This window comes from Topomyia yanbarensis, chromosome 1, assembly GCF_030247195.1.
Source record: "Topomyia yanbarensis strain Yona2022 chromosome 1, ASM3024719v1, whole genome shotgun sequence".
Taxonomy (NCBI): domain Eukaryota; kingdom Metazoa; phylum Arthropoda; class Insecta; order Diptera; family Culicidae; genus Topomyia; species Topomyia yanbarensis.
The window spans coordinates 107,410,921-107,438,785 of NC_080670.1; the positions used below are offsets into that span (position 1 = coordinate 107,410,921).

General features: G+C 37.7%; 1 protein-coding gene across 3 annotated transcripts in view; it reads right to left on the reverse strand.

Moving 5' to 3' along the window:
• The window catches only part of LOC131678311 (cap-specific mRNA (nucleoside-2'-O-)-methyltransferase 1), a 101,815-nt gene that overhangs the window by 17,651 nt on the left and 56,299 nt on the right, over positions 1–27,865 (reverse strand). Inside the window, exon 4 of one of the 3 annotated variants that reach the window (XM_058958568.1) lies at positions 6,090–6,323. The exons of the other annotated variants lie outside the window; for them this stretch is intronic. Within the exon in view, the coding sequence (XP_058814551.1) occupies positions 6,260–6,323 (64 nt within the window). The 3' untranslated portion in view covers positions 6,090–6,259. Of the gene's footprint in view, positions 1–6,089; positions 6,324–27,865 lie in introns of those variants that run through there. 3 annotated transcript variants of the gene reach the window in all.

Sequence of the window (27,865 nt, forward strand, 5' to 3'; positions counted from 1 at the left end):
CCAGTGCCAAGGCAATAATGACACTTATCGATACGGTGGACACGATGGTCCATGCCGCAAAACAAATAACGAACGAAATCAGCGGGCTCGATTGCGTCGCAAACGGGCTAATCGTCAGTGTCGTCAAAAGCAAGTTAGACGATGCTACCGTCTCAAAATTGGAGGAACGATTGGATATTCACAAGGTCTATCCATGGGTCGAGTTCAAAACCGAACTTGAAAGACGTGCCAACCAACTGGCGTGTCAGCAGCATGACGAAGGGCAAAACAAGCCCCGACCACCAACAAAGACCGCAGCTTTGGCTAGCACCAAAGTAGTGGATTCACGTCCATGTTTCGGGTGTAGTGAAAGTGGACACACCATCTATTCGTGTCCAAGCTACGCCAATCTCAGCGTCCCCCAAAGGAAGCAATTAGTATCGAAAGAAGGACGATGCTTCAATTGCCTCGGAAAGGGACTATCACAAAGGGATGTGAATCACCACATCGATGCCGTGAATGCAACGGCACTCATCACTCGTTGCTACACGAGCAGCGAGACCCTAGGCCCACTGGATCTAATGACAAAAGAGAGCCTAACAAGGTAGCGCTCGAGATGGCCGCGGGCCCTTCGAAGTGACTAAGCCAGGAATATGTATTTTTGGCCACAGCTGAAATCAACGTAAAGGGTGCCACGGCGTAGTACCAACTCAGATGTCTGCTGGATTCCGGCAGCCAAATCGAAACTATAACTGAAGAAGCAGCCAAAGCACTTGGGTTACCCCAGCATGACGCTCACCTCACCATAAAAGGGGTGGGTGGATGTATCAACACGAGTAAGAAAATAATAACAAAGATGGCATCTAGATGCGGAAAATTCCAAACTATTATTGAAATGATGGTGGTGCCCAAAGTACTGGAAGACCAACCAAACGTGCAGATGAAACCCGAATCCATAAAGGTGCCCACCGGACTTACGTTGGCAGATCCAACGTTTTACAAGAAAAGAGGAGTGGAAATATTACTCGGAGCGAGAATATTCTTCCAAATTTTGGGCCCCAGGTGTACTAAACTGGCAACCGGCCCTACCTTTCAAGAATCAGTACTCGGATGGCTAGTCGGAGGACTAGTCTCTACGCACATTAAACCAAAGGCCACCCTAGCAGTAGTATCTGTGAAAGTGGAAAACCATGACGAACGTGATGACGAGCAACACGATGAACTAGATTACCTATTCAAACAATTTTGGAACCACGATGCAGTTGGTGCAGCTAACTCAAGCTCAAATGAATGCGAAGATCATTTTCGCAAAAACACTACGGTAGGCTCGGATGGAAAATTCATCGTCCGAATTCCTATGAACGGAGAGCCCGAACTGCTAGGGCTTTCTTATCAACAAGCTAGAAGACGCCTTCTATCACTAGAACGACGACTCATTATGAACCCTGATCTATATGAAGAATATCGAGAATTCCTTAGAGAATACCTAGACCTGGGCTCATATCACCATATATTGCGTGGTAGGCCCGAAATCATTTACTCAGATAACGGGTGCAACTTTGTAGGAGCGAGCCGCGACCTTGCTGAGCTAAGGAGAATTTATAACGACGAACTATTTCAAAATGAACTAATAGGAGTAGCCGCAGAGCAAGGCATACGATTCTCATTCATCCCCCCCAGGAGCCCCAACTTCGGAGGGCTCTGGGAAGCTAACATAAAGGTCGCCAAGCGATTATTCACGGCAGCAGCACGAGGAGCAAGTTTTAACATTTTGGAACTTCAAACAGTATTTTACCAAGTGACGGCGATAATGAACTCCCGGCCTCAATACTCGATTCTATCGGATCCTGACGCACCAGAACCACTAACCCCAGGTCACTTCCTCATAGGAAGGCCCATGACAGCGCTTCCAATCCCATACAAGGCCACCGATGAAAGAAACTTATCAATTCGATGGAAACGCATTCAATCACAGACACTGCAATTCTGGCAGAAATGGAAAAATGAATATCTACAGCACTTAAGATGTGCAGCTAAGTGGACCAAACAGCATCCGAATTTGCAAGTTGGTCAGATCGTCTTAATTGGTGCTGACAACACCCCTGTGGCAAAGTGGCCCATGGGAATTGTCATCAAAACACACGCTGGTGAAGACAGAATTGTACGAGTGGGTACAGTTCGCGTAGGAACCAATCTCTACAAAAGAAATGTAAGGCTGTTGGCTCCCCTGCCAATAGAACCCTCCATCAACGAAAATGAAACTCTTAACACGAATGAAAACTCTCAAAGTTTAGACTGTGACCTCTCACCTTCCAGCCGAAATGATACGATTTGGAGCGGGCGGCTCCGCTCCAAAGGGGGGAGAAAATGGTGTGACACAAAGTAAAGCACCACCCCACGACAATGTTGCAGCAAACAAACGAAAAGCGCTTAATCGTAGCGTTTTCTAAACAACCGAAATGCCCGTTCTCAGCATAAACGGGTACCACAAACATCCGCATTGTAGGGCCATAAAAAGTATGCGCGCCGCCATCGCTCTGCAACAGTTCTCCAATTTCAACGAAGTACGCAACTCAACACGATGTGGCCGTTCGGAGACGACGTAATCATACAAAATACAATTAGCGCACACGACGTCGCATCGTATTTTCTGGACGGTGCATTCTTCATAATCATCATCGTCGTCATCCTCATATGGAGATGGCGACGAAACGGCAAGCGGCTAAAAGCGCTTGAATCAGCAAATCGACGGAACCAGCTCGAGGTTTAAACAACTCTGTAAATAAATGTGAAATAAAATCAAATCAGTTCCCTTCTGGACACTCAAGTAGAATGTGTTTAATTTCATAAATCACATATCACACCTCAAAGAACGGCATTGGGTTTGGGCCAATGCTGTAGTTCATACGGTGATTGGTGCCTCGAGACCGGGTTCGTGCCGGTGAGGCATCAATCAAAATCAGCAACAAACAGGACTCTTATGCTGTTATGGGCAGTAAATCGGACATCCGAAACCATCGTGGGATTGCCATTATATCATGCATTCCAAAATTATTCGAAAAACTAGTAAATGAAAAAATATTTAAGCAAATCAAAAATCAAATAACAAGCAAGCAGCATGGCTTTTATAAAGGCCGCTCAACAACATCAAACCTTTTAGAATTTGTAACATTTACTGTAAATGCAATGGACAATGGCAACCATGTGGAAACACTCTACACAGACTTTAGTAAAGCATTCGACCGTATTGACATACCTTTATTACTATTCAAACTGCAAAAATATGGCATAGAAAATAAACTATTGAAATGGCTCGAATCATATTTAACGAAACGTCAACAAACATTTCGCTTTCAGAATATACTCTCGGAATCAATTTCTGTCATCTCTGGCGTACCCCAGGGTTCCCACTTAGGCCCTCTTCTTTTTATTTTGTACGTAAATGACATTACCTTTATACTCAAACATCTTAAAGTGCTTATATATGCAGATGACTTGAAACTTTTCATGGAAATAAGAAATGTCAAAGACACTGAAATATTTCAAAGCGAAATAAATCTATTCCACACGTGGTGTAGCAAAAGTCTACTCCAACTTAATGTAAAGAAATGCAACTTGTTTGTACTGGCGTCGTTTATGGATGACATACGATGAACATTGAATCCAACTACGTTTATAACCGTTTTGCCTACACATCGCTTTCCCGCTGGCCAAATATTTGATGTCATGTCAGACGTCATTGATGACATCAACATTTGCGTGCAAAATTTATAACCACATATATTTTTCTTCTGTATCTAACCTTCGCCAAAGGCGGAAGCTTCCAGCTTTCAAAATGTAAAGTATGCAGTTGTTCGTATCAGAACATTCAAATAAAGTTTGTCCGTATTTTAAAAACGCGAGTGTATTTAATGGTCTACAAATTCCTGCATACTGTTCGTCCATTTCTCGAATGAATTAATTGGATCTCATCCGGGATGATCTACAACACAACTCAATAACCTTCAGCAGAAAAAATTCAAATGTTCCCATAGACATACACTTAGGCAACCAACTTGTAGAAAAATGCAAAATAGTACGAGATTTAGGCGTAATCTTAGACTCCAAGCTCACATTTGTTGAACATTATAATACAATAATAAATAAAGCAAATAGTATGCTGGGTTTTATTAAACGTTTCACCTACAAGTTTGAAGACCCTTACACAATAAAATCATTATACAATACATATGTCAGGCCAATTTTGGAATATTGCAGCATAGTATGGAACCCATACACTGTCCTGTACGAAGAACGCATCGAATCAGTCCAAAAACAATTAATTTTGTACGCGCTTCGTAAACTAAACTGGATGACATTTCCTCTTCCATCGTATAAAGCACGTTGCATGCTCATTAATATACAAACACTCAAAGAACGCCGCGAATTTGCCATGCTTTGCTTTATCAACGACATTATTTCTCAACGTGTACAATCCGCATCATTACTTTCGCAAATAAAATTTCATGTACCTAGCCGAAAACTAAGAACTCGTAATTTATTCCAAGAACAATCTTTTAGGACAAACTATGCTAAAAATAGCCCCATCAATAGAATGATGCGTCATTATAATGAAAATTATGTAATAATTGACCTTTCCATGTCTAGAAAACAAATCAAATCTGAACTAAACCGTAGAAATAATGTATAGTATACAAGTAAATATAGTAAAACCATTCTATGTAATCTACATATGCTTGACGAAAATAAATAAAAAATAAATAAATAATGAAGAAAAAATAGACGATAAACTGTTGCCGGGGAAATAAACGCGCAATTCAAACACTGCTGTTTATTTTTATCAGGCTTATGATGTCAACTTGTGTGAATTATTGGGACATAAATTAGTGATTCTCCATTTTATGTTTCTCCGCGACTCCCTGCTGAAATATGCTTTCTAAAATGAGATTTTGTGTAAATGTTTGGAAAAAAATCTTCATTCTATGTTTTTCTCCCAAATATTTACGCAAATTCACATTTTCGAAAGCATATTTCAGCATTGTATGGATATGTATCATCATTCGTTTGTTCGGTGTAGTAAAAGCTTTGGCTATATCGAGAAAGATTTTGAAAATGGCTTTTGGTCCATGCATAACTATGCATGCTTTGTAGTTTTTAAATATCAGTGTTTGTTTTTGCAGATGTACGCTTCCCTACAGATTATTTAACTTTTTGGGTGATGAATTCGCTATAGTTTCTATTGCTGGCTTGAACGTTTGGAATAGGAATTCGTACATATGTCCCGTCTATGACAAAGGCGATAAGCTGGATTGCTGCAAGTACCGGTCAATCACATTGCTAAATGCCGCATACACTGTGTTCACCGCCGCCTATCACTGAAAGAAAAGGGTTTCGTTGGGAAATACAAAGGAAGTTTTACTAGGACAGGAATCTACAAACGAAATATTCTCGATTCGACTAGTCTCTCTAAAATGTTGCGAATACAACGTGTCAACTGTTTATAGATTTCAAAGCCGCATATGATACAATCGATCGACATCACCTATGGGATATAATTCACGAATATGGGTTCCTGGTTAAACCGACATATTTGATCAAATCGACAATGGATCGAGTGATGTGATGGGGTCTCTTATCTACTGTTCAATATCGTCTTGGAATAAATACGGTAATAAATGGTAATAAATGCGTCAAAAACAAAATACAAGAGAGCAAGATGTTCGAAGGAAGAAACATTACACCTTGTGCTCATATGCTCGGAGGTGTGGAATAGGGTCATGTCAGTCATCATTTTAACAATCTAACAACCAGACCTCGAAAATAGACGAACGTTATTTCCATCTCGTTACATCTTAGCAGTCGCTCAAAAAATTTGGAAAATATTACAAGCTACAAATTTTTAGGGTATCTAGACTACTGTACTACTACTACTGTATTCGACCAATGTTGAATTTTATACAACTAAAAGAGTAAATACTGAAAATTGCAATTATAAGGAAGAGCTTACATCTATCGAACTAAAATATCTTCATAATACAATACAGAAAATTTACCCTCTTTGGATTTATTAGACTATCAGCACCGGGCGTGGGTATAAGCAATTTACTCACCGTCATCATAACACAACACCGCACCGGCGGTTGGTAAACAGGTTGGGAAATGGAAACTTATCGTTTCGGTTTAGACTATCAGCACCGGGCGTGGGTATAAGCAAATTACTAACCGTCATCATAACACAACACCGCACCGGCGGTTGGTAAACAGGTTGGGAAATGGAAACTTATCGTTTCGGTTTACAGCGAGTGTCTATATTTGGTAACTTCTTCCAACTGACGCCAACGTTGCTATTCGCAGAAAGGAGGCAAAACAAAGGAAAATGTAAAGAATAGGATCTCGCGATAAATGTTATGCAGAAGTGTTCTGCGTGAATTTTGATTCGACTCGTGAAAGATTTTTATTTTAAATAAAATTATGGATTGAGCTCAATAAATAAAACTATCGGTTGTGAGACAATAAATTATTTGATTGAATTCAATAACATTTTTTTAAAGTTTACAGAAATGAAAACAATTATTGAAATTAAAAGTTTATTGTAACTTTAATGAAAATATACTTTCAAACCTCGATTCACACCAATTATTTTGTCGTTTGATACAATGAACAGTATTTGTTTGTATTCAATTACCCACAGTTTTGATTATGCTGTATGTTTTCTGCGTGGAAGTAAAAATTAGTGCATCTAAGCAGCTTGCATTGAACTGGAAGATGTAGCATTATGTCAAGCTGGGCATGATGTGTCCCAGGATCCGATTGATGGGATGCTAGCAAGAAGCTGAATTTCATTGGCTTTGAAGCTTGTAAAAGCCCGAAAATTTTTATATGTGGAGGCCAATACGAAAGCTAATGATAGTGTCCAACGAAAATCGAAAATCGCTGCGAACAAATGGTGATGATTGTGGGGACTGTGGAAACTAAGATTCGAGAAGAAAGAAAATGCGTGTATTTTTCTCGCGCAAAGTTTTTAATTCAGGACCAGTAGTAAAAAGAAGATCACAACGATAATGGTTTATCACACAGCGCTTAGTTCAAAAACGCTGGATTTAATTGCTAATAGGTACGCATGGCAGGACACAGATCACACCTGTTACATCATCACCATCTCATTTCATCCGGTGGTTCATCATATTTTCGAGGGATAATATTGTGTTGTGGGTTGCACAGTCGTGATTCGCTGGTTGGACACTTTTTAACTGGACCGCTTTTTAGTTGGACCTCCGCTAGTTGGACCATTGTCCAACTAAAAAGCATCTGAACATCAAAATCTCGTGCCAAATTTACTTTGACAATCAATCTGACGATATTTAGAGATAAGAACAGATGCATTTACACTGCCAACATCTTTGGAGAGTTTTTGACATTTGTCAGTCGGTCCAACTAGCGAATCACGACTGTATACTACCCAAGATCGCTTATTTGCCCCGTTTTCTAGGGGATTTCCTATCTTCATGGGACTGACTTGCGAGCATAGGCAGTATAGTGAAATGCATGAACGTGAATGCACTTGGAATTCAATTCACTTAGTCTGTAAATAAGGGGAGGGCGGGAGTAGACTGTGTGGGGGGTTGTGCTTAACTTATAAAAATGATATTTTTTAATACATTTCATCATTTCTAATATTGTTCTTAGAAACAGTAACACAAAATGGTAATTAACTTTATAATTTATTGTTGGACAATGAAATTGCTTGTTTCAAGACGTTTATTATAAATTTACTAGAAGTATTCCGCGTCGAACAATGTGGAAATGTCCTATAATTCTAGGATAGCCTCTTTTGTTAATTCGTTGCAATATTTTTTGACTTACCCCGACAATTTTGGATGGATGTGGATTTGATGACCAATTTGGTAAGCAGCGAAATTTGGCACTACCTCGCAGTACTGTTGTTTGAAAGCAAGATTCCGTGTTATGTCATTTGCCATACTGATAAATTGGAATCAAATTTATAATTTTTGAGCAATAACTCATTATTTGATTCCATCTTTGGAATTACCGTATCGACGACAAAATGTTGAATTCAGTTAATATATATCTGTATTAACTTGCCACAAATTCGTGTGTACCAATTTGCTCCAGGGTACGCACTTAATGTTTATTTCTTGAAGTAGATGTAGTTGTAGTTAGTATTTCAGCTCCAGCGATACAACCGATTGTAATTAGAATTAGTTGTCTTATTGGTGCTGGAATACTACACAGTTAAGCTTTTTCGGGAAATCGGCCGGAATACGAATTACGAATACCAATTAGAACCAACCAGAATTTCCGATTGAACTTTACTTTATCCATAGGTGCACGCAAAGTTCATATATCGATTACTGGAAGCCTATTGGCCGATAGTAGCGCCGGCTAGCGGCTACTTGTTGCCAAAGGCCTTGTTTGCAGAGTTAAAAATAATCGAAGCTCTTTTTTGACGGCTGAAAATGAACCTGATGCTACTCGCGGTAAATAGAAAAAATATTCATTCAAATATCCATGTTATTCATTCAGTTGAATATCGTACAATATATTCATTTCACTAATTATCTAGGAAAATGTTTTCAAATGCCGGTAAAGCATATAAAACAACAATTGTCATCGCTTACATTGTGTCAAGGCCTACTTTGATGCGTTTGATTCGTTGCTGCACGTTCGCTTCGTGTAATAATCGGAGACGAATGAAAATCTGCATAGATGAATGGGTGGTTTGTTCGTTTGACGTTTTCAGCTGCGTCACTGAATATTGAAAATGAATGCGGCTGAATATGATTCAATGAATTTGAATATTTTTAACTCTGCTTGTTTGTGTTATAAAGGCTCGCACAGAGTGAACCCAAATCTACCTATCGAACAGTCAGAGGGCTACCTATCGTGCAAAGTAAACAAATCCATATTAAATTTGCAAAAGGGCGAATAAGATTTGTAAACAAACTTTTGTTTTGATGGTTTTTCTTAATTTACTGTAATTTTAAAGCAGAAAACAATTGAAATTACTTCTACGAAGGGTAATAATTTACATTAACGCATATTTTTCATGAAATTCCACTCTGCAGCAGACTAATGAGCGAAACAAGTTTGTTTACAAAAAACACTTTCGCCCTTTTGACGAATTAATATTGAAATATTCTTCTTTCGGAGAACAAGCAAGAAATGTATTAGTTAATATCATGGCGAAATATTTCAATCGTCGAAACAAGACACTGTATTCAGTTTATTATGCTTTTTTGTAACAATGTAAAATAAATTACACGGAATAGTATCAAGAATAAAATGCTATAAGCCACGAAACAGTGGGTTTTCAATTCACTCCATATTAATTTGTGTAACTCGGTTGAAGTCACTCAAAATTGCAGCAAAAATTATCGGTGCCAGAAACAAAGAAGATGGCATCATTTTAGGCAGCGTTGCGCATTCCTCTGCACGGGACTCTATAATACACATAATGTACAGTAATGTTTTCATTTCGAATGGTTATAGTCCAGCGTACCAAGTATTCATGAATAAGCCCACTATTCTGCGATTCAAAATTGCCTTTGAATATACTTAAAACCCAGATATGTTTACCCGGCTATGCTGTCTACAATATGACCACAGCTGATGGACATTTGGGCTACAAAATTTATGTAAAAATCAGTGTAAACGTCATGATTGCAAAAAAATGTAACGTAACTATAATAACAACTACCGGTGTAAAACAGATTATTATTTTAGCAACCTATTTACCAACGACCGGTGCGAAAACGGGTGTCTAAATAAAATATTATCGTTTAGCGTAATCAAAATACACACGCATTTGCTTACGCACCGGTGCTGATAGTCTTATAAAATTAGTATTTATATAAGTGAGACGTATCTAGACTATTGCTGATAGTTTTAACTCAATGAGCTATAATAGCTGTTAGTGTATAATAAAGAGAATTTTTCTTATTTTCGGATTTGTTATTTATGCTATACATGTTATGAAACAAGTTTGGAGAACTTTGTTGATAGTTTTTAATTCAACGAACTACATACTTTGTCATTACAAAATTAAGCTTATAATGGAACGTTTTATATTTCTATTAAAAGAAATATTTAGGATTTGCTCAAACTTTGAAAACATTTTCCGAGGCCCGGATGGCCGAGTCTCATATACCAATCGACTCAGCTCAACAAATTGGGACAATGTCTGAATGTGTGCGTATTTGTGTTTTAAATGGAAGAACAAAAAAACCCTGAGATTGCAGGGGAAAATGTACAAAACCCTAACTTCTCAGGGAACGGGTTTGGGCTGCCACCCGACCCGCTAAAAATCATTGCTCTTGCCCAAAACCCAGAACTTGAGTCCTTCCCGGCCGAGCTAACCAACCAGGTATCGAGGTCAGTTCGGCGATTCGGGTGGAGCAGGTCATCCGGTTCGCTGGTGCCCCGACGATCCGCGACTAGTGATGTCTCGTCGCGGTCTGCTCAGTCTAGTCCCCAGCGGTGAATCTAGCTAATGCCGATGGAGAGTTCCCCGACGAAGAAAGCTCTCCCGATACCGATTCTTCTTTGGTTTTAGCACCACAACTTCTTGAGCCCTTTGGATCTCTGCCCGGTGCCATTTAGCACCGCAACTCATTTAAGCCCTTTGGTTCCCATCTCGTTCCATTTTGCCCCACTTCCACGATAAGCCATTTAGCTCCCGACTTTACTAAATTCTTGTTCGCGAACTACTCGGTCTAGTCCTCGATGATTGATCTAGCCTACTTCAACGGAGAATCCCCCGGCGAGAGGTTCTCCCGAAAGCGAGCGGTAGTTTTCCCGATACCGATGTTCGTTTCCGTGAGCCGTTTAGCTTCCACGAACACTTGAGCCATTGGGATATTCGCTGTACGTGAACGATATCTCAAGTACATGTCCTTTGGCAGCATCTTTTTATGCGTATTCGTCCGCTTTTTCATTGCCTTGAATTGAGCAATGGGCCGGGACCCACACAAATGTCACGTGGAACTGGTCGACCAGTTCTTGGAAGGTTTCATTCATTGGGAAGTCTCAATAAAGTTGACTGTCCGAAAAAATAAAGTAATTGTGAGAAGGCAGAACCTTTACTAGACCAAGAGCACAATTAACGTACTGCTGCCAGTTCTGCAACATAGACGCAACATTGCTCTTCCGATTTGCAAAAAAAAATATGATTCTTGTTGAATACTCCGAAACCTGTTGACCCATCAATACTTGATCCATCTGTGAAGTACTGTTTGTCTCGATATGATTATACTTAGCCAAAAAATAGCTTGTGTAATCGACGATCGCAGATAGTCATGGATTCCATGTGTGAGATGGTTCATGGTTAGATTACAAGCAATCTTTGAGTTTTTAAACTGCAATGGTATAATTTAAACAGAATTTAATATTGATGGACTAGGTAGCGTTAAATAGTCATCGAAGGGTGTCATTTGCCACTTCTGAACTGTGCAATACTTCGATGTTGTGATTACGAGTGGATTCATTACTTCACTGCGTATCAGAAATCAGATTGAGAGCTCACAGAATCGTTCGGAAAGAGTAAGGACTCCAGCAATTACATCAAGGCTCGTCGTGTGAGTAGAATACATGCAGCTCAATAATTACCGATAAGATACAATACAACTACAATACTTATACAATCTGATCAAATCGAAAGGATGGGAACTCCATCAAGCTCCAGTAATTTAACGTAGAAAATCTTCTCACTGCTGACATTTTTGCTTCAAATAACCAATATGTTTACCCCATGTGCCTTTGGAATCTTTGGAATCAAAAAAGACCCTTAAGTATTTAAAACACATCGAATGGGTAATTGGTTTACCACTAATTAGAAGCTGAAATTTTGCTAGTTCACGTTTTTTCTCGAGAAAATAACCATCTCTATCTTTTTCGCCAAAAATTCGATGCCCAATTCAACAGCCCAGATCGATAAATTGTCTTGCAGTGGCTTTTGCATATCAGTGCGGTTCGTGCCTACTATCGACACAACGCCATCTTCTGCAATTTGCCTCAGTGTACAATTATTTGCCAAGCAATCACCAATACTGCTGACTAGAGATGGGCCATTCGTTCGCGAACGGTTCAAGTGAACTGGTTCTTCGAAGAGAATGAGCGAACGGAAGTTCTTTTTAAAAGAACGGTAGTTCTCAATTCTCTTCAAAGCGAATGAACTGAACCTGACCTAAAGCCGTTTGGCGGATTTCTCGGACCGATTTTTAGGCGAACGAATGAAAATGAACCGACTTGCCGTCCCACAAACCGCTCTCTGTGCTCTCCCAGAATGGAACCGGCCAAGAACGACTCATCACATTCTCTATTTCTCTAGTTATACATCATGAAGAAATCGCTACCCTTGATGAACTTGTTAAGCATACAGGGGTATAATAGTTTGGGCAGCATCTGTTTGGTTCCTCTCCAAGAATCGAATGTTTTGAGAGACATTCGCTAGATACAAGTAAATTATCAGCTGAACGGAAGAACGGTTCATCTGAACTAGTTCTTTTTACAGAACTGTTCAGTCGGGAATGGTTCTTCGAAGTGAACTGTTTCGCCCATCTCTACTGCTGACATAAATATTGTACCGAAATGGACTATGACATGAACCTTTGGGGGGACACGAGTAGCTAAATCTCAACGTCGATGAAGAGCCAAGGGCAAAGTTCATACGGTTTTCACGCAACAGGGTTGGTTAAAGAGTATGTCAACTTGGGTGAAAAAAATTTCGGTGAAGTTTCTCTGACAGAACTGTTAAGGAAACTGCATATCAAACGCTCCTTCAATGTTCAGAAACACCGAGGTCGTTTGTTGACGTTTGACGAATGCGATATCAATTTCCGTCGCCAGCAGCGCCCAACAGTCGCCAATTTCATTACCTCTCCGAAATCCACATGCTTCAGGCCAGTTGTAGAGACGAAGAAGTATCATTTTCTCAAGCAATTTTCGTATGCAGCATAGAAATTCGATACGATTGATGATCCGAAACTAGCGACAAGGTTGCTTTCTATCATATCAATGAACAATCATTTGGAACTCTTCATTCAAGCGCTTTATACACGCACATTTACAAACTTTTATCGCCACACTAAATGAAAACCGATATGATGCTTGAAACCCCGAATGAACACAACATGAGTGCCCCAGTCTCCAGATTTCACGTGAGTTCATTGCTGCTCTCTTGTTCAACTTATAGAGACATTCATAAGCATCAATTGACTGTTCATTATCGCTTTACGATCCGATTGTGTGTGAAAAGTTGAAACGTTTTATCGAATCAAGTTCTGATTGAGAGTGGCAGCGTTCATAGTGAGAATGAATCGAAAAACAAAAACTCAGAAAGAGAACATTTTGCAGGTTGTGGAGAAAGTGCAGGACGGTGAAACAATCGTTTACCGTTGCGCTGTTGATATTGACTGTGTTCGAAAGTGCTTTTACGAGCAGAGAATGTCATTTGTCGCGGGTAATTTTAAACGACATTTCCATAGCAACCAGCCGAATGTCCTGCAGGAATTGGCGCTGGACGATAAAGTCGAAGAAGAGCCTTCCTCCAAAAAACCAAGAGTTTCAAAGCTGCTCGTTGCAATGGATAAGCGCAACGTGCTCCTTGGACTTCTTCAGTTTGTGTCATGTAACAGCCTGCCATTCAATTTCATCGAATGGTCCGGTTCCAAAACGCTACTACATCCCTTGTTAAAGGCATGCGGTTTACAAATGACACGTAGAGGTCTTACGGAGTTTGTAGAAAAAGCTGCTTCGACAATGCGTGATATTTTACGGTCAGAGGTAAACAAAAATTAGTGAGCATCAAAATCGATTCTGCATCCCGACGAGGGCGATCTGTGTTCGGTATCAATGCCCAATATGCCGATGAAGAAGACAACATTAAAATAATGCATCTAGGTAAGTGCATCACTAATTCCAAAAATCCAATCGGCTCTTTTTCATATGTTCATTCTGTTTTCATCCTCAAAGCTGTGCATGAGATGAACGAACGGCAAACGACAGAAAATCTGGCAAAAGTTCTTGAACAAGAATTGGACGAGTTCGGATTGGAAATTCGGCAGATTTTCGCCATTGCACATGACAATGGTGCCAATATGTGCGCCACTGTACGGCTCCTCAAACAATTGATGGAAACATTCACCGATGAAGCTGTACCATTGCGCAGTATGCTGACAGCTGAGAACGAATTATTAAATGAATTCCATCATAAGGACTTCCTGGAAACAGAAAATGACGATGAAATAGACGTCGAAGCAAATGACGAAGCAGACAATGGAACAGATGACGATAGCAACGATACTACATCTGAACAAACTGATGATTTTGAAATCGAGCGAGATGGTAGCGCCGATTCCATAATTACTGACAAGTTTGGAGACCTCGAAATCCTGAATAGCGTTAGATGTGGGGCTCATACTGCCCAACTTGTTGCATTTGACGTCATTAAATTGCATAAGACAAGATTGGCACGTATTAATAAAATATGTCTTATGATGCATCACAAAGTCAACCGTCAACTTTTTGTACTCCACAAAATACCTTTGCCGCCTAAGGTAAACGAAACCCGGTGGAATGTATGGTTTCTTCTACTACGATACTTTCAAGCTCTAAGATCCAAACCATTGTTGATAATCTTACAGAGTCAGGATCCATCGCTAGGTTAGTATTAATCGTCATTATTCAAGTGCTAACATTTGTACAAATCGAAAAAAATAGCACAAAAATATTGAAAATTTTTTGTTACCTCACAGATTTGAAAAATCACTGGTCGTTCATCGATCGTTTCTGCGAAGCGTTCAAACCAATATATGTGTCGACTCTCAAATTGCAAAAAGATCACGTTCCCCTTTCCGATTTCTATGCTGATTGGTTGATCTGCCAGGCTGAACTACACGCCATTGAAAACGGGCACAACACATTGGCTGCGAAATTGCTAGCATCAATGGAAAAAAGAATCCATAAGCTCAGTGAAAGCATGGCCTTCAAAGCTAGTTTGTTCTTAGATCCACGTTTCAATTTTGCTGGATCAGGTAGATTAAGTACGAGCGATAAGAAAGATGTGTAGGTACCTTTATATTTCATACGAAATGTGATCATTTTAAGGATGAACATTTCTTTTCAGGAATACCTCATTGTATTGAACAACCGCTTGGACGACATAAATGGGTTGAAAGAGGAGACGGGTGGAAAAGCAAAAGCACCACCCAACAGCGGTTTCATCGAGGATTATTTGATGAGTTTTTTCAATGAAGAAGTTTTGGACAACAGTGCATCCAGTTCTGCCAAGAATTCAGTAAACGAATGTTTATTGTTTGATCTGATGAAACTGGAAAACAGAGAAAAAGTTAACATCACTGCTGGTAATTCTGTGCAGTCATCTGGCATCTCATGCCTCCCTTTACAACAATCCACTAACAGTATATACAAAGCTCAACAATTCACAACAGCAGCTGAACCTGGTGATCCAAATACCAGCATTATAACTCCATCGACGGTTCCTCGTTTTGATATTTTTCAATACTGGAAGAAGAGGAAATTTTCAAACCCTCGTTTATATCGGCTTGCCATGATTGTACTATCTGCACCTTCGACACAGGTAACGGTTGAACGTCTGTTCAGTCAAGTCAAGTACATACTGACTGATTCTAGGATGAGACTCAGCGACGTAGCTATAAAGGATATAATGCTACTAAAAATGAATTCGGATTTATTACCAGAAGTAGTAGACAGAATAGAGAAAAGCATTGTTACCTGATTTTATCGAATAGTCCTCTCACGTTATATTCTTTTTTGTTTCAATCATTCTAATGTATTTAAATAACTGCAAGCATCATATTAAACAAAATAAAACCACTCAGTCACATCTTCGATTAAGTTCCGTTCTTTTCTATCGTATTCAAAGATAAAAAGGAATGATGACGAGTGTCTGGATTGCTTCAATGATGCAATCAACTGCAGAACACCACAAAGAGAAATATTCTCCGTACTCTGAAGCGAATATTATTTGTAGCATAACCCACAGCGTAGCACTTCCGTCCTTGAACGTCGTCAGAGCATAATTTGTAGGCGGATCTGCTGGAACTATAGAGGTCCATTGAAACTTTCCCTGTATTTTGTGTGACAAAATCGTATGCACGGTGGAAATAATGACAGTGGCAGTTATTAGTGATGGAATTTCTGGAACGCTAGCGGTAAAGTTTTCCTATAAAACACAAAGTATCAGTTCTTAATTAATTAGATTACTTACAAAAAACTTCCCGTAAGATTTCCAAAAACAGAATCCGTGGCGATCAAAAGAAAAACAAATCACTCCAAACATAACATTATAGTTGATTATTTTTACTGATTGCAATTCGACAGCTGCCTTTACACAGGGTAGAATGAAAGGTGGAAACATATTTCATAATGTGAGAATTTGAAGAACTTTGTTATTACATATGTCGATCAAGTCTAAACTTTCTAATGGCTTTTCGTTTTTTCTTGGTGCTACACCGGTGTAGTGCAAAGAAAGAGATAGACTGATTACACCCAAGTTTGAATGAGTATAGCACCGACTACACCGGTGTAGTGCAGTGTCAAAAACGAATATGCCATAAATGAAACAATTTCCAACACTTGACACTTCTGAATGATTAATTATTGAATTTCTACGAAAATGTAAATATGTCCCTGTTAGACTACGGGATGTTGCATGATGACGCCATCAAAAAGTAAAGTGACAGGTTTTAGAAACTTAGTAATCCTGAAAAGTGCAGCAACTTAGAAGAGGGTACATACACTCTACTCTACGAAAATTAAGTTATTGACTAATCCATGTGCAGTTGTGTTAGTGCGAGATTGAGGTTGAATCGGGTGGAATTTTTGCCAAATGAGGTTAAATCAGATGGCGAATCGTAAACATCGCGTATGCACATATGTCTATACACATTGCAACTGTGTTGGTGTTCTAGACGTAAAATAAGTCAATTACGAATCAATTGTGAGTACCTACAAGTGGAAAAGAATATATATTATAGAGATTTCCCACTATTAATTGGTAAATTATACCTCCTGTATGGTTATTGCGCTAGTATCAATTCTCCCAATTCAATATAAAGTAATCGAATCTCTTTTAAACACCCGCTATCTCAATCTTTTGTTCACCATTTATTCGTCAGTGTCGCATTTGAAAATATGTGAAACAACACAGGGCTCAATAACACAATTTCGCACGTATAGGAAATCAGTGCACCAGAGAACGATAAATATGCTCACCTTTGTTTTCTACATCATGTTCGTAGTGAGCACAGTGCACCCAGTACGGCGGATATGAAAGAAAAAGCTTTTAGGGGCCATGCATAAATGACGTAGCATTTTGGGGGGTAGGGAGGGTATACCAAATTTGTGACGAAGTGTGACGAGGGGGAGGGTAGGGTCAGAAGTTGCGCGACGTAGCATTAAGTTTGAAACCCATTGTTTAGAGAAAACAATGAGTTTTAAACAATGATCCTCCATTGCCAAGAGAAATGAATTTAAATTCAAACATGCGGTTTTTCATGAGGTAAATTTTACGATTCGCGGAATTACAGGTTCGCAAAAATACGAAAAGATTTTGTATGCGGATTTAACTTGCTACATTAGTTATCTAATATTGTAACTAGTAGACTTAATTTATAAGCTGAATTAAATTTTCAGTTCGGATTCAATCAAACAAAATTTAGTAATTTAGATGAACGTTTGGTTCTTAGAATCATTGGCAGCTGCACGATTTTGAACTGAGAGAACTTGCCTTCATGCTCTCCTTCACATATAAAATTCAAAACATAACTATCAACACTATATATTTGTCATAAAATGGGCTTATTTTGAACGCAATTTGCTGTCATAATGAAAATGTTGATAAAAGTCGTCAAAAATTTTGAAAGGAGGTGTATTTAAAATAATTGAAAAACATATGTAATTTTTTTTCATCACCCGAGCGCTTTGCATGGGACGAGGGGGAGGGGGTAGGTAAATGCTACGTTATTTACGAGGGGGAGGTTAGAATTTTGTGACCAAATGCTACGTGGGGGGAGGGAGGGGTCAAAAATCGACGAAAAAATGCTACGTCATTTGTGTACGGCCCCTTAGGCATACAATAAATATAATGTTAGTGGTTGCTTTTGATTAAATATACATTGAAATAGGATATTAGGCAATCCATACGACGTTGGTTTGACCACAGATAACAGACGTTTAGGCTAGAACAAAATTTCTTCAAAAACCTGTGTAAACTTTCAAATTGATAAACGTTAGAAATCTGTGTTTCACTGTTGCCATCTGCGCAACTGTTTGCTAAACGTGTTTGACAGCTGCACTCTAACTGCATTGTATCGATCACTGCGCCATCTACAAACGTTTGCCAAACGAGCTTCAGACGTCTGATTTATACGGAATCTCAGTAGCGGGTATTTACACACGATTCAAATCGAGCCTAAACGTCTGTTATCTGTGGTTTGACAATTCAGCGTTGGATTTTGTAAACAAGTTTGTTTTGCTCTGTTTTGGTGAACAGAAAAAGCCGTCCGATGAACATTTTCCGTTGCTCCGATTCATTTGATGTCGGATCGAGCCCACGATTTTATCGGAAGTCGCAGAAGTCCTAACGTCAGAAGTAAACAAGAAATAATCAGCTGACCAGAAACTATCTGGATTATCTAATTGAATGACTGTCGCGTAATCTAAAGTAAGAGCAACTGTCAACATTTCCGATTCTGAGGGAAATTCTGAACTAACCGTTACTCATAAAATACAGTTGACAGTTAACAAGGGAAAAGTTTTTCTTTCGTCAGTGATTACCGTATATTTATCTTCCTGAATTTGTTCCTAAAATAAATAATGAATTATGGCTTTTGCAGTATTATTGTGCACTACTCGAGAACTTCATCCGAGAACATGCTTTAGTAAAATATTAATCGTGCAAGTAACGTTTGGATACAAATAAATTCCTTTAAAATGTTACAGGTTTCTCGCCAAGTTGCAATTTTTGAAATTGTCCGACTTTTGACAAAGTTTACTTTCACTACTTATAGATGCTTAGTTCTTCGAAATCTTTCAGAACTTATATTGACGAGTATTGCATATGAAATAGTTTTTAACTACAAATAATAGTATTTCGATGGCATTAAAACGTTCGATCGACTGAAACTTTATAACAATTTCACCAATCTTATTTGATATTGCAATGAAACTGCTTGCACTTCCAAGCTAAAAACTAGATAATGATAATTATCAAAATGAGTGGAAACCACAATCCATTGAAGAAATTGGCAGTTGCCGATTCTTCTCTGGTAAATTTTCACTCTCCTCCGATCAGTAAACATTCAATCGACGATGGGTAGCGCCGATGGTCGTTCGGTAAACACGATCGAATGAACACATACACCAAACGTCACATATAGGTTCATTCAGTGAGTGGTTGCGTATGCTGCCTACCTGAGCGCATGAATCAACATGGATAGCTCAAACACTGAAAAAATATCATTCGCAATCAGCGATTTTATCGCCTATCTACAACCTTGACTAGCGATAGCGACGATTTGAACTTGTCTCCATTCGTAACTGCTGAAAATATAAACAATCCTTCCTGTCAACCCAGGTAACCAACAAGCATTAGTGTATGCAGTTAAGTAGCGTAAAATTTGCATTTCGGATGCTTCTTGCCGTATACTAGCATTCGTTATGCATAACTGTTGTTAATCAGCATACGAAAAACTGTTTAAAAACTTCTTGCCACTAAGCAGCATTCTGAATGCACAACAGCAGTAGAAAAGCATTTTCATGGCACAGCAGTAATTTAGCCGTGTATTTTGCCAAAAGCGACCTTTAAATAGCATTTAATATGACTTAAGTGCTTATCAAGTAGCCGTTAAGATGCATTTAGCATGCCTATTGGTTACCTGGGAAGGTTTGAATCCACATATCCTTGTCTCGATCGAAACAACAAGTCTGGGCCTTGCTATCCCGTCTATACGAATTTGGACTGGAGCGGATTCGTGATATGTCCCGTATTCGAGATGTGGGACTTAATCGGAACCAGGCTTCTAGAACCCAAGGCGAAGATCCAAACACCTACAAAGATTCGCATCGTTTTTTTACAATCAAATTTACACAGACAAAAATACGGAATTTCGGTTGGTTTATGTCTGTATTCTGGCTGAAGTTAATCTCCGTAGGCGCCACGTCGAACACTTGTTTTGTGGTCTACTGGGCCAATCATTTTGAAATTTTACGCTTTCCAGACAATCTTTGTTGCAGAATTCGGTTCATATTGTTGGTTGTGATGAAAATCGAAGTCTTACGGCCATAACAGCAAATTTACTGCCAGATCATATACTTTTTCCGGCAAACTTGTCTACAACAACAATGTTATACTTTTTTGGAATATCTCTGTGATCGTTGCAACCTAAAGTTTCTGTTCCGGAAGATGTTTACAGTCAAATTTGACATACGTCCCGGAAGATGTTTAAAGTCAAATTTGACATACGTTTTATCATCCTTTCAGATGCATTTATTGACTTTGTTCAGATCCTGATCATATATCTTCCAGACTCGCGATTTTGGCCGTAATGTTTTGCTTTACGTTCAAATTCAGTTGCTTGATAGCCGTATACTTGAAAAAAACTTTTCGCATCTATGCCTGAAAGTCCTGGAGTAGCTTTGAATATCTTTACGAAGTCCTGACACAGTTTTTGGAATCGACACGATGGCACCTTCAGGGCAGTAGACAAACATTATTTGAAATCCTTTTGAACTGTACATATACGACCTATGACCGCAAATCAGTCCTATAAAGATAGGAAATCCCATAGTAAACAAGATAAATATGCGCTCATGGGTAGTATAGATTGTAATTGTAAGCAGATTGCAGTCAAAAGCTTCCAGAAATGACTGCAAAGAGCATTGTACCCGATAAGAAGACGCATAACGTTTCTACATTCGTATAGCTTCAAATTAACTCAGATTTTTTTGTAATTTTTTTGAATTATGTTAGGATTTTGTTAAAAAATCAGAGTGGATATCAGCATTCATATTGCCATTTTAACAGGCCGCCTGCTAAAAAGTTACCTTGCTTCAGTTGTTAAAAGACCATTTTTTTTTTTGAAAATCCAAAACTCAAGCATACTTCAATTACAAATTTTAAAAGTGATCAAAAAACAAATAGTAAATAAAGTCAATAATGAAGTACAATGAACTGAACTCAAAAAGTGGAAAATCCCATAAAAAATTAGTTTTTTTTCTGAATTTGCGTAATCAGATCTAAATATTTACGAAATGTATTATTTCTGTTTCTATCTCGCCAGGATGTGGTAATGGAATATTGGCCACTGACGACGTAAATTATGCTTTAAAAAATCTGGATGGTCTTTGCTATCGGTCGATGGGTTTCTATTCTTTGTGATACTCTGAAGTTTTTTTATGCGGGAGATACGTACCACATAAAAAACCGCATAACTTTGAAAATCCGCATGAAAAACCGCATAATTTTGAAAATCCGCATAAAAACCTGTTTTAATCCACCTAATGGTGTAATTGTGCCTTTCTCATTTATTCAATAGCAAGTTATATTCAATATATTTGTGAAAATGTGTATTATATTCTTATTACACTTTGCAAATATTTACAAGGCCACGAACCTGATGAGCAACATGTTTACGATGACGTCCTTGGAATAAAAAATATAATATTTAAGTGGATAAATTAGCATGAATTAAATGTTGTCTTCGTATAATATATTTTGGAATGCAGTGGGAGGGGAAAGGGATTATACCTGTAAAAGAGAATGTGAGAGAGGCCTAGTTGGTGAAAATGGATTCAGTCATCACCGAATCCGATTTGACTTTAATTCTGGAATATGCCCGGTACCTTAGTTTGGTTTAAATTCCTATGTAACCGTAGTAACTCCGGAATCAAAAGTCAGATCTGAATGAAATTTAATAGCAGTTAATGGGTGTATTGTATTTATCATTTGAAATCAAGTTTGTGAAAATCAGTTAGGAATTTGCTGAGAAATAGGTGTGATATTATCATACGAACTTTGATAGTTACCCGAGAGTATCAAGAACCGTCATAGGTGGCCAATATTTTTTTGCTTTGATTATAAAGGTTTTAACCTTAGGGTCATTCGCCTCTTTGTCGGGTTGGAGAAATCTCTAACCCTATGTGCGGGGTTGGGAATTGAACCCAGGTGAGCTGGGTACAAGGCAATCGATTTACCAATTACACTATCTCCACCCCCCTAAGTGGTGGCCAATATGGCCAAAACTACTTTGATTGGTCTTTAGGGGTATAGGCCCACTAATTCAAGTAATGTTAAATCCGTTTCAATATGTATTGCATCATTTGGACATCTTCATATTGCAAGTTTATATAGGAATTTGCTATTTGGCTGCAGTCTTCAGCCCATAATTCCGGAGTCGGAAGTAGAATCAACAAAAAATACAATAGCAGCTTGTGGGAGCGTTAGAACCGTTCATTTGAAACTAAGTTTGTGCAAATCGGTTCAGCTATCTCTAAGAAAATTGAGCGGCTTTATTTGATACGCACATGCACTTACAGACATTTTGCGGTCTCGACGATTTAAATCGAATAGTATGTGACACTTGGCCCTCTGGGACTCAAATGGCAGGTCGATTTTTGAAGTGATTTCCTAATATGTATATAAGAAAGGCTTTCTTAGAAAGCCAAAAATCATTTATATTTCCAAACCAAACTAATTTCATATCTGTATTGCAGAGTAGATTTGTTTCGTAATGACGTATTTTATAGGTCGATTGATTTGAGGAATCAACGCAGGTATGACGCAGCTGGTAACAGTACAATAGTTTTAGATAATATTTTTACGCACAACGAATCACAACCAACTTCTTCGAAAGCCACTGAAATTTTGGTTTACTGTCAAAATTTTAATAGAATGAGAGGCGCTGTGAAGATGAACGAAATACATAAGAACATATTAGGCTCCTCATTTTCGATAATTCTAGGTACCGAAACAAGTTGGAATGAGGATGTAAAAAGTGAAGAGGTTTTTGGTTGTGACTATAATGTTTTTAGAGATGATCGTGATTTACGACTAACCCAAAGAATGTCAGGCGGAGGAGTTCTCATCGCAGTTTCATCTATATCTAATTCCGATCTTATTGTATCACCAAAATTTAAAGAATTTGAACATGTATGGGTTAAAGCACATATCGCTGACGAAATCCACAGTTTTGTCTCAGTGTACTTTCTACCGGATCTAGCTTGCAAATCAACATATGAGATTTTCTATCAAGCAGCTGAAGAAATAATCTCAAATTTTCCTCCAGAATTTAAAGTTCATATTTATGGTGATTTTAATCAGCGCAACTTAGATTTTATTCCTGACTCTGAAAATGAGAGCATTCTACTTCCTGTCGTTGGTGGAAACGAAACATTACAATATATGTTTGAGAAAATTGCATTGCTAGTACTCAATCAAATAAACCATATAAAAAATCAACACAATCGTCATTTAGATCTGCTATTAACAAACATTAATGAAGATTTCTGTGTTGATGAATCTCATTCTCCCTTATGGAAAAATGAAACGTTTCACACAGCAATAGAATTATCTATTTTTGTGCACAAGAATTCCATTGATTGTGACTTCGAGGACGTCTTTGATTATAGAAAAGCAAATTATGAAAATATTATAAATAAATTAAGCAGTGCTAATTGGCAGAACATTGAATGTGCAGTGGAGATCTTTTACAATATTGTATGGCAAATAATACAGGAGGAAGTTCGTCTCGCGAAAAAACAACGAAATCATGCATCCAAAAATCCAGTTTGGTTCAACAAGGAAATTATTAATTTGAAAAATCGGAAGCAAAAAGCTCACAAAATTAAAGGAAACACAATAATCAGGATAATTTGGAAAAATACCTCAACATTCGTGACCAACTAACTTTGGCTATTTCTTCGGCACTAACTGTATATAATGCAAAAACTGAAAATGAGATCAAGTCATGCCCAAAAAACTTTTTTAATTACACAAAAAATAAGTTGAATTCATGCAACTTCCCATCAAAAATGTCTTTAGATGGGAAAGAGGGTGAAACTTCAAAAGATATTTGTAATCTCTTCGCAACATTTTTTCAAGAAACTTATTCTAACTATTCAGACAATGATCGTGACTTTGAATATTTTTCTTATTTTCCTGATCATTCAAGGGATGTTGGTGTCAGTCACATTAATGTTCAAGATATCTTGTCTGGTCTCAATGATCTAGATGCCACTAAAGGCTCAGGACCTAATGGAATTTCACCTGCTTTCATAAAGAATTTAGCAACTGAGCTCACGTCTCCTTTATTCTGGCTGTTTAATAAGTCACTAGAATCTGGTATTTTCCCAAAAGATTGGTAAAAAATCTTTTTTAATATCTATTTATAAATCGGGTAAAAAATCTGATATTCGCAATTATCGTGGAATTGCTATTCTGTCTTGCTTTCCCAAACTTTTTGAATCCATCATAAATAAAAACATTTTCAACCAAGTCAACCATAAAATAACAAATTCACAGCATGGGTTTTTAAAAGGCCGTTCAACTAGTACAAACCTTTTAGAATTTGTTGATTACTCATTAAATGCCATGGATAAAGCAAATCATATAGAAGCTCTTTACACTGACTTCAGCAAAGCTTTCGATAAACTGGACATTCCCATGTTATTTTCAAACTTGAAAAATTGGGAATCGAGATGAGACTCCTCAATTGGATTAAGTCGTATTTAACAGATCGCCAGCAAATAGTAAAATTCTATGAGATGAAATCTGATATAAATAAGGTTACTTCGGGGGTTCCTCAAGGTTCACACTTAGGACCTCTTCTTTTCATTTTATATGTTAACGACATCTCTCTTATTTAAAAAAAACATTAAAATTCTCATATATGCGGATGATATGAAGCTATTTTTAGAAATTAGAAATAATAATGACTATAATGTTTTTCACAATGAAACACAAATCTTTTATACATGGTGTTGTAAAAGTTTACTGGAATTAAATGTTAAAAAATGTAATCTCATGACTTTTAGCAGAAAACAGATCACGGCCTCCGTGTCAATTACATTAGGTAATCAAACCGTTCAGAAATGCGATAAAATAAGAGATTTAGGAGTTATCTTAGATAAAAAATTAAAAATTGTGGAACATTACAACACAATTGTTCAAAAAGCTAGTAATATGTTTAATTTTATAAAACGCTTCGGATATCACTTTCAAGATCCTTACACAATTAAAACTCTTTACTTTTAGCATATGTTCGGTCTATTTTAGAATATTGTAGTATTGTTTGGTCATCATTCATAAAAAACACGAAGTGAGAATTGAGTCAATCCAAAAGCAATTCGCGATAGGTCATCACCGTACAGATTATGCTAAATTCGGACCACTAAACCAGATGATGGCTGTGTATAACGAGCATTGTGAAAGTATTGACCTTACCATGTCCCGAACAAGTTTAAAACAGTTTTTCAACTCTTTGCGGCATCATAGTACATAGGAATAGCATACAGTATAGTATATAAGCAATTAATATTGGTATAATGTAGTCTACAATTGATTGACGAATAAATAAAATAAAAAAATAAAAAAGTAGTACTGTTCGTGAAATCTTTGTTCAGGTTGTAGCTTCGCCAAACGGTTGACTGCTCATCATTTTAGTTTAGCTGTGTAAATATTGTTTCAAGAACATGGTAAGAATGTTTCGTTATATTCAAGATGATGCTGTTCGAATAATACTTCTAACATTGATAGTATTAATTCAGCAAAAATTATTAGCTGACAATTAACTAACATATATATTTGGACAAATCTGAAAGCCGACAAGTCCATACAAGTAATAAATAATGTTATAACTAGTGTATTAGGAAAAGTTTGAATAACTCATTTGCTCCTTTTATAAACTGGCTGTCTAGAAATGGACGAAAGCAAACAGAACAAAATCGAATATGATTTTTAATTATTCGAGTTGTTTGAAACACCCAAAGAGCATCAATTTGAAAGAACAATGTGAACAATGGACTAGTTCGCTATGGACGTGTGTGACAAAGATCTATTTTGCGGAGAGTACTGTCGCGATGAGACGAGAAGGTATTTTTATGTAACATTGTTGTCATGTTGTTGAACCATTACATTGTACGATTGATAGATTATAGTGAAGACCCGCTTTTATCAGCCCACGATTTTGTCAGCCTCATATGAAAATTGATAGTTGGTAGTTTGATGAGCTCTAGCAGACGAACCAAGGTGAATTCGAGTAAATTTTTTCTTGAGCATATTTTTCTTATCTTAGAGATCCTTAATATGAAAAATCCAAATTTTAATTTTATTTTAAATTTTGCGCTGTCTGAGTGAAATTTATACTGAATATCGGAAAGGGTTAAGAAGCTTTATCTAAGGACTAAAGAAGAATATTTTAAGAGCTTCGGTTTGTTAAAAAGAAAGAAAAATATATGTCCCGATTTTTACAGTATCCCCGTCTTAACAGCCTAAAACTCACCAAAGGGCTGTTAGAAACGAATCTTCACTGTATTAGAATTGTCTAAAGTTGATGCAAGTTATTATTAAAATTGTGCTGTGCTTGTGCTACAGAAGTTGCGAAGTTAAAGGCTGATGAAGTACTATCTCTGATAGTCAACACTAAGTTAACAAGGCATCAATACTCATTAATTTGCGCACAAGTAGTAGAAAGGCGTTTGGAGTACTAGGGCTCTAAATTTTCATAACTTTTTTCTCTAGCTAATTAAATGTCGTTAAAATGTAAAAAAGTGTTATATCTAAATCGAAAATACAGCTAAGAAATTAACCGAATTAAGGCTAGCCTAAACACACAATTAATAAAATTATCGATTAAAACCAACAAACGATACCGAGTTGATATGTGAAAGTCATAGTAAGAATAGTAAGAATGTCGATAGATTCTCTCATCTTATATAAAATTTGTGGTAAAAAAAGTTACAGTCCACTGAAGTACGGTGAGATCTATTCCGCAAGAACCGAATTGACGATAATTAAATCGGAGAGTTTATTTATGTTCTCATTCGTATTCATTACCAACTATTGGCAAAACGTATATCATAAAATGTGTGACAAAATCAATTTATCACTATAAGATGAATTGATCTGATCTTTTCGATATCAAATTTGAGCTGAGCGACTCCAAATTCACTTATAATATATGGCCATGGGACGAAATTCTTTAAAAATGTATATGGCTGATGAAGAGAATGTAGGTCAAAGGGGGGGGGGGGTTGATGTAGAAAGAAGGCAAAGCTGAGAGGGGCCGATGGAGTATGCAACACCCAACCGCATATTATACCCACCATTTGAGATTTGGTTTATGAAAATCGGTTCAGTCATCACCGAGTAATCGATGTGACTAATTCTGGAATAGTCCAGAACCCGAAAATTCCGGAACTGTCGATAGTGGACATTATATTCAAAGTATCTTTGATTGGCCATCAGTGATCTAGTCTTGTAAATAGAAATGATGTTATCTAGACTTGCAAATAGAAATCGATTTTTAACTTTTGAAGTATTACGATTGTACCAGTTTATATGGGAAATTCCTATGTGGTCGCAATAAACAACCTGTAACTCCGGAACCAAATGACAGATACGAACGAAATTCAATAACAGTCCATGGGAGTATTGTATCTTTCATTTGAAACCAAGTTTATAAAAATCGGTCAAGAATTCCTTGAGAAAAAGGTATGCGATTAACTTACGAACTTGGAATGTACCTGGTGGCATCAAGACCCGTCATAGGTGCCCAATGTGGTCAAAGTTGCTTAGAATGATCATTAGTGATCTAGACCCGCAAATCCG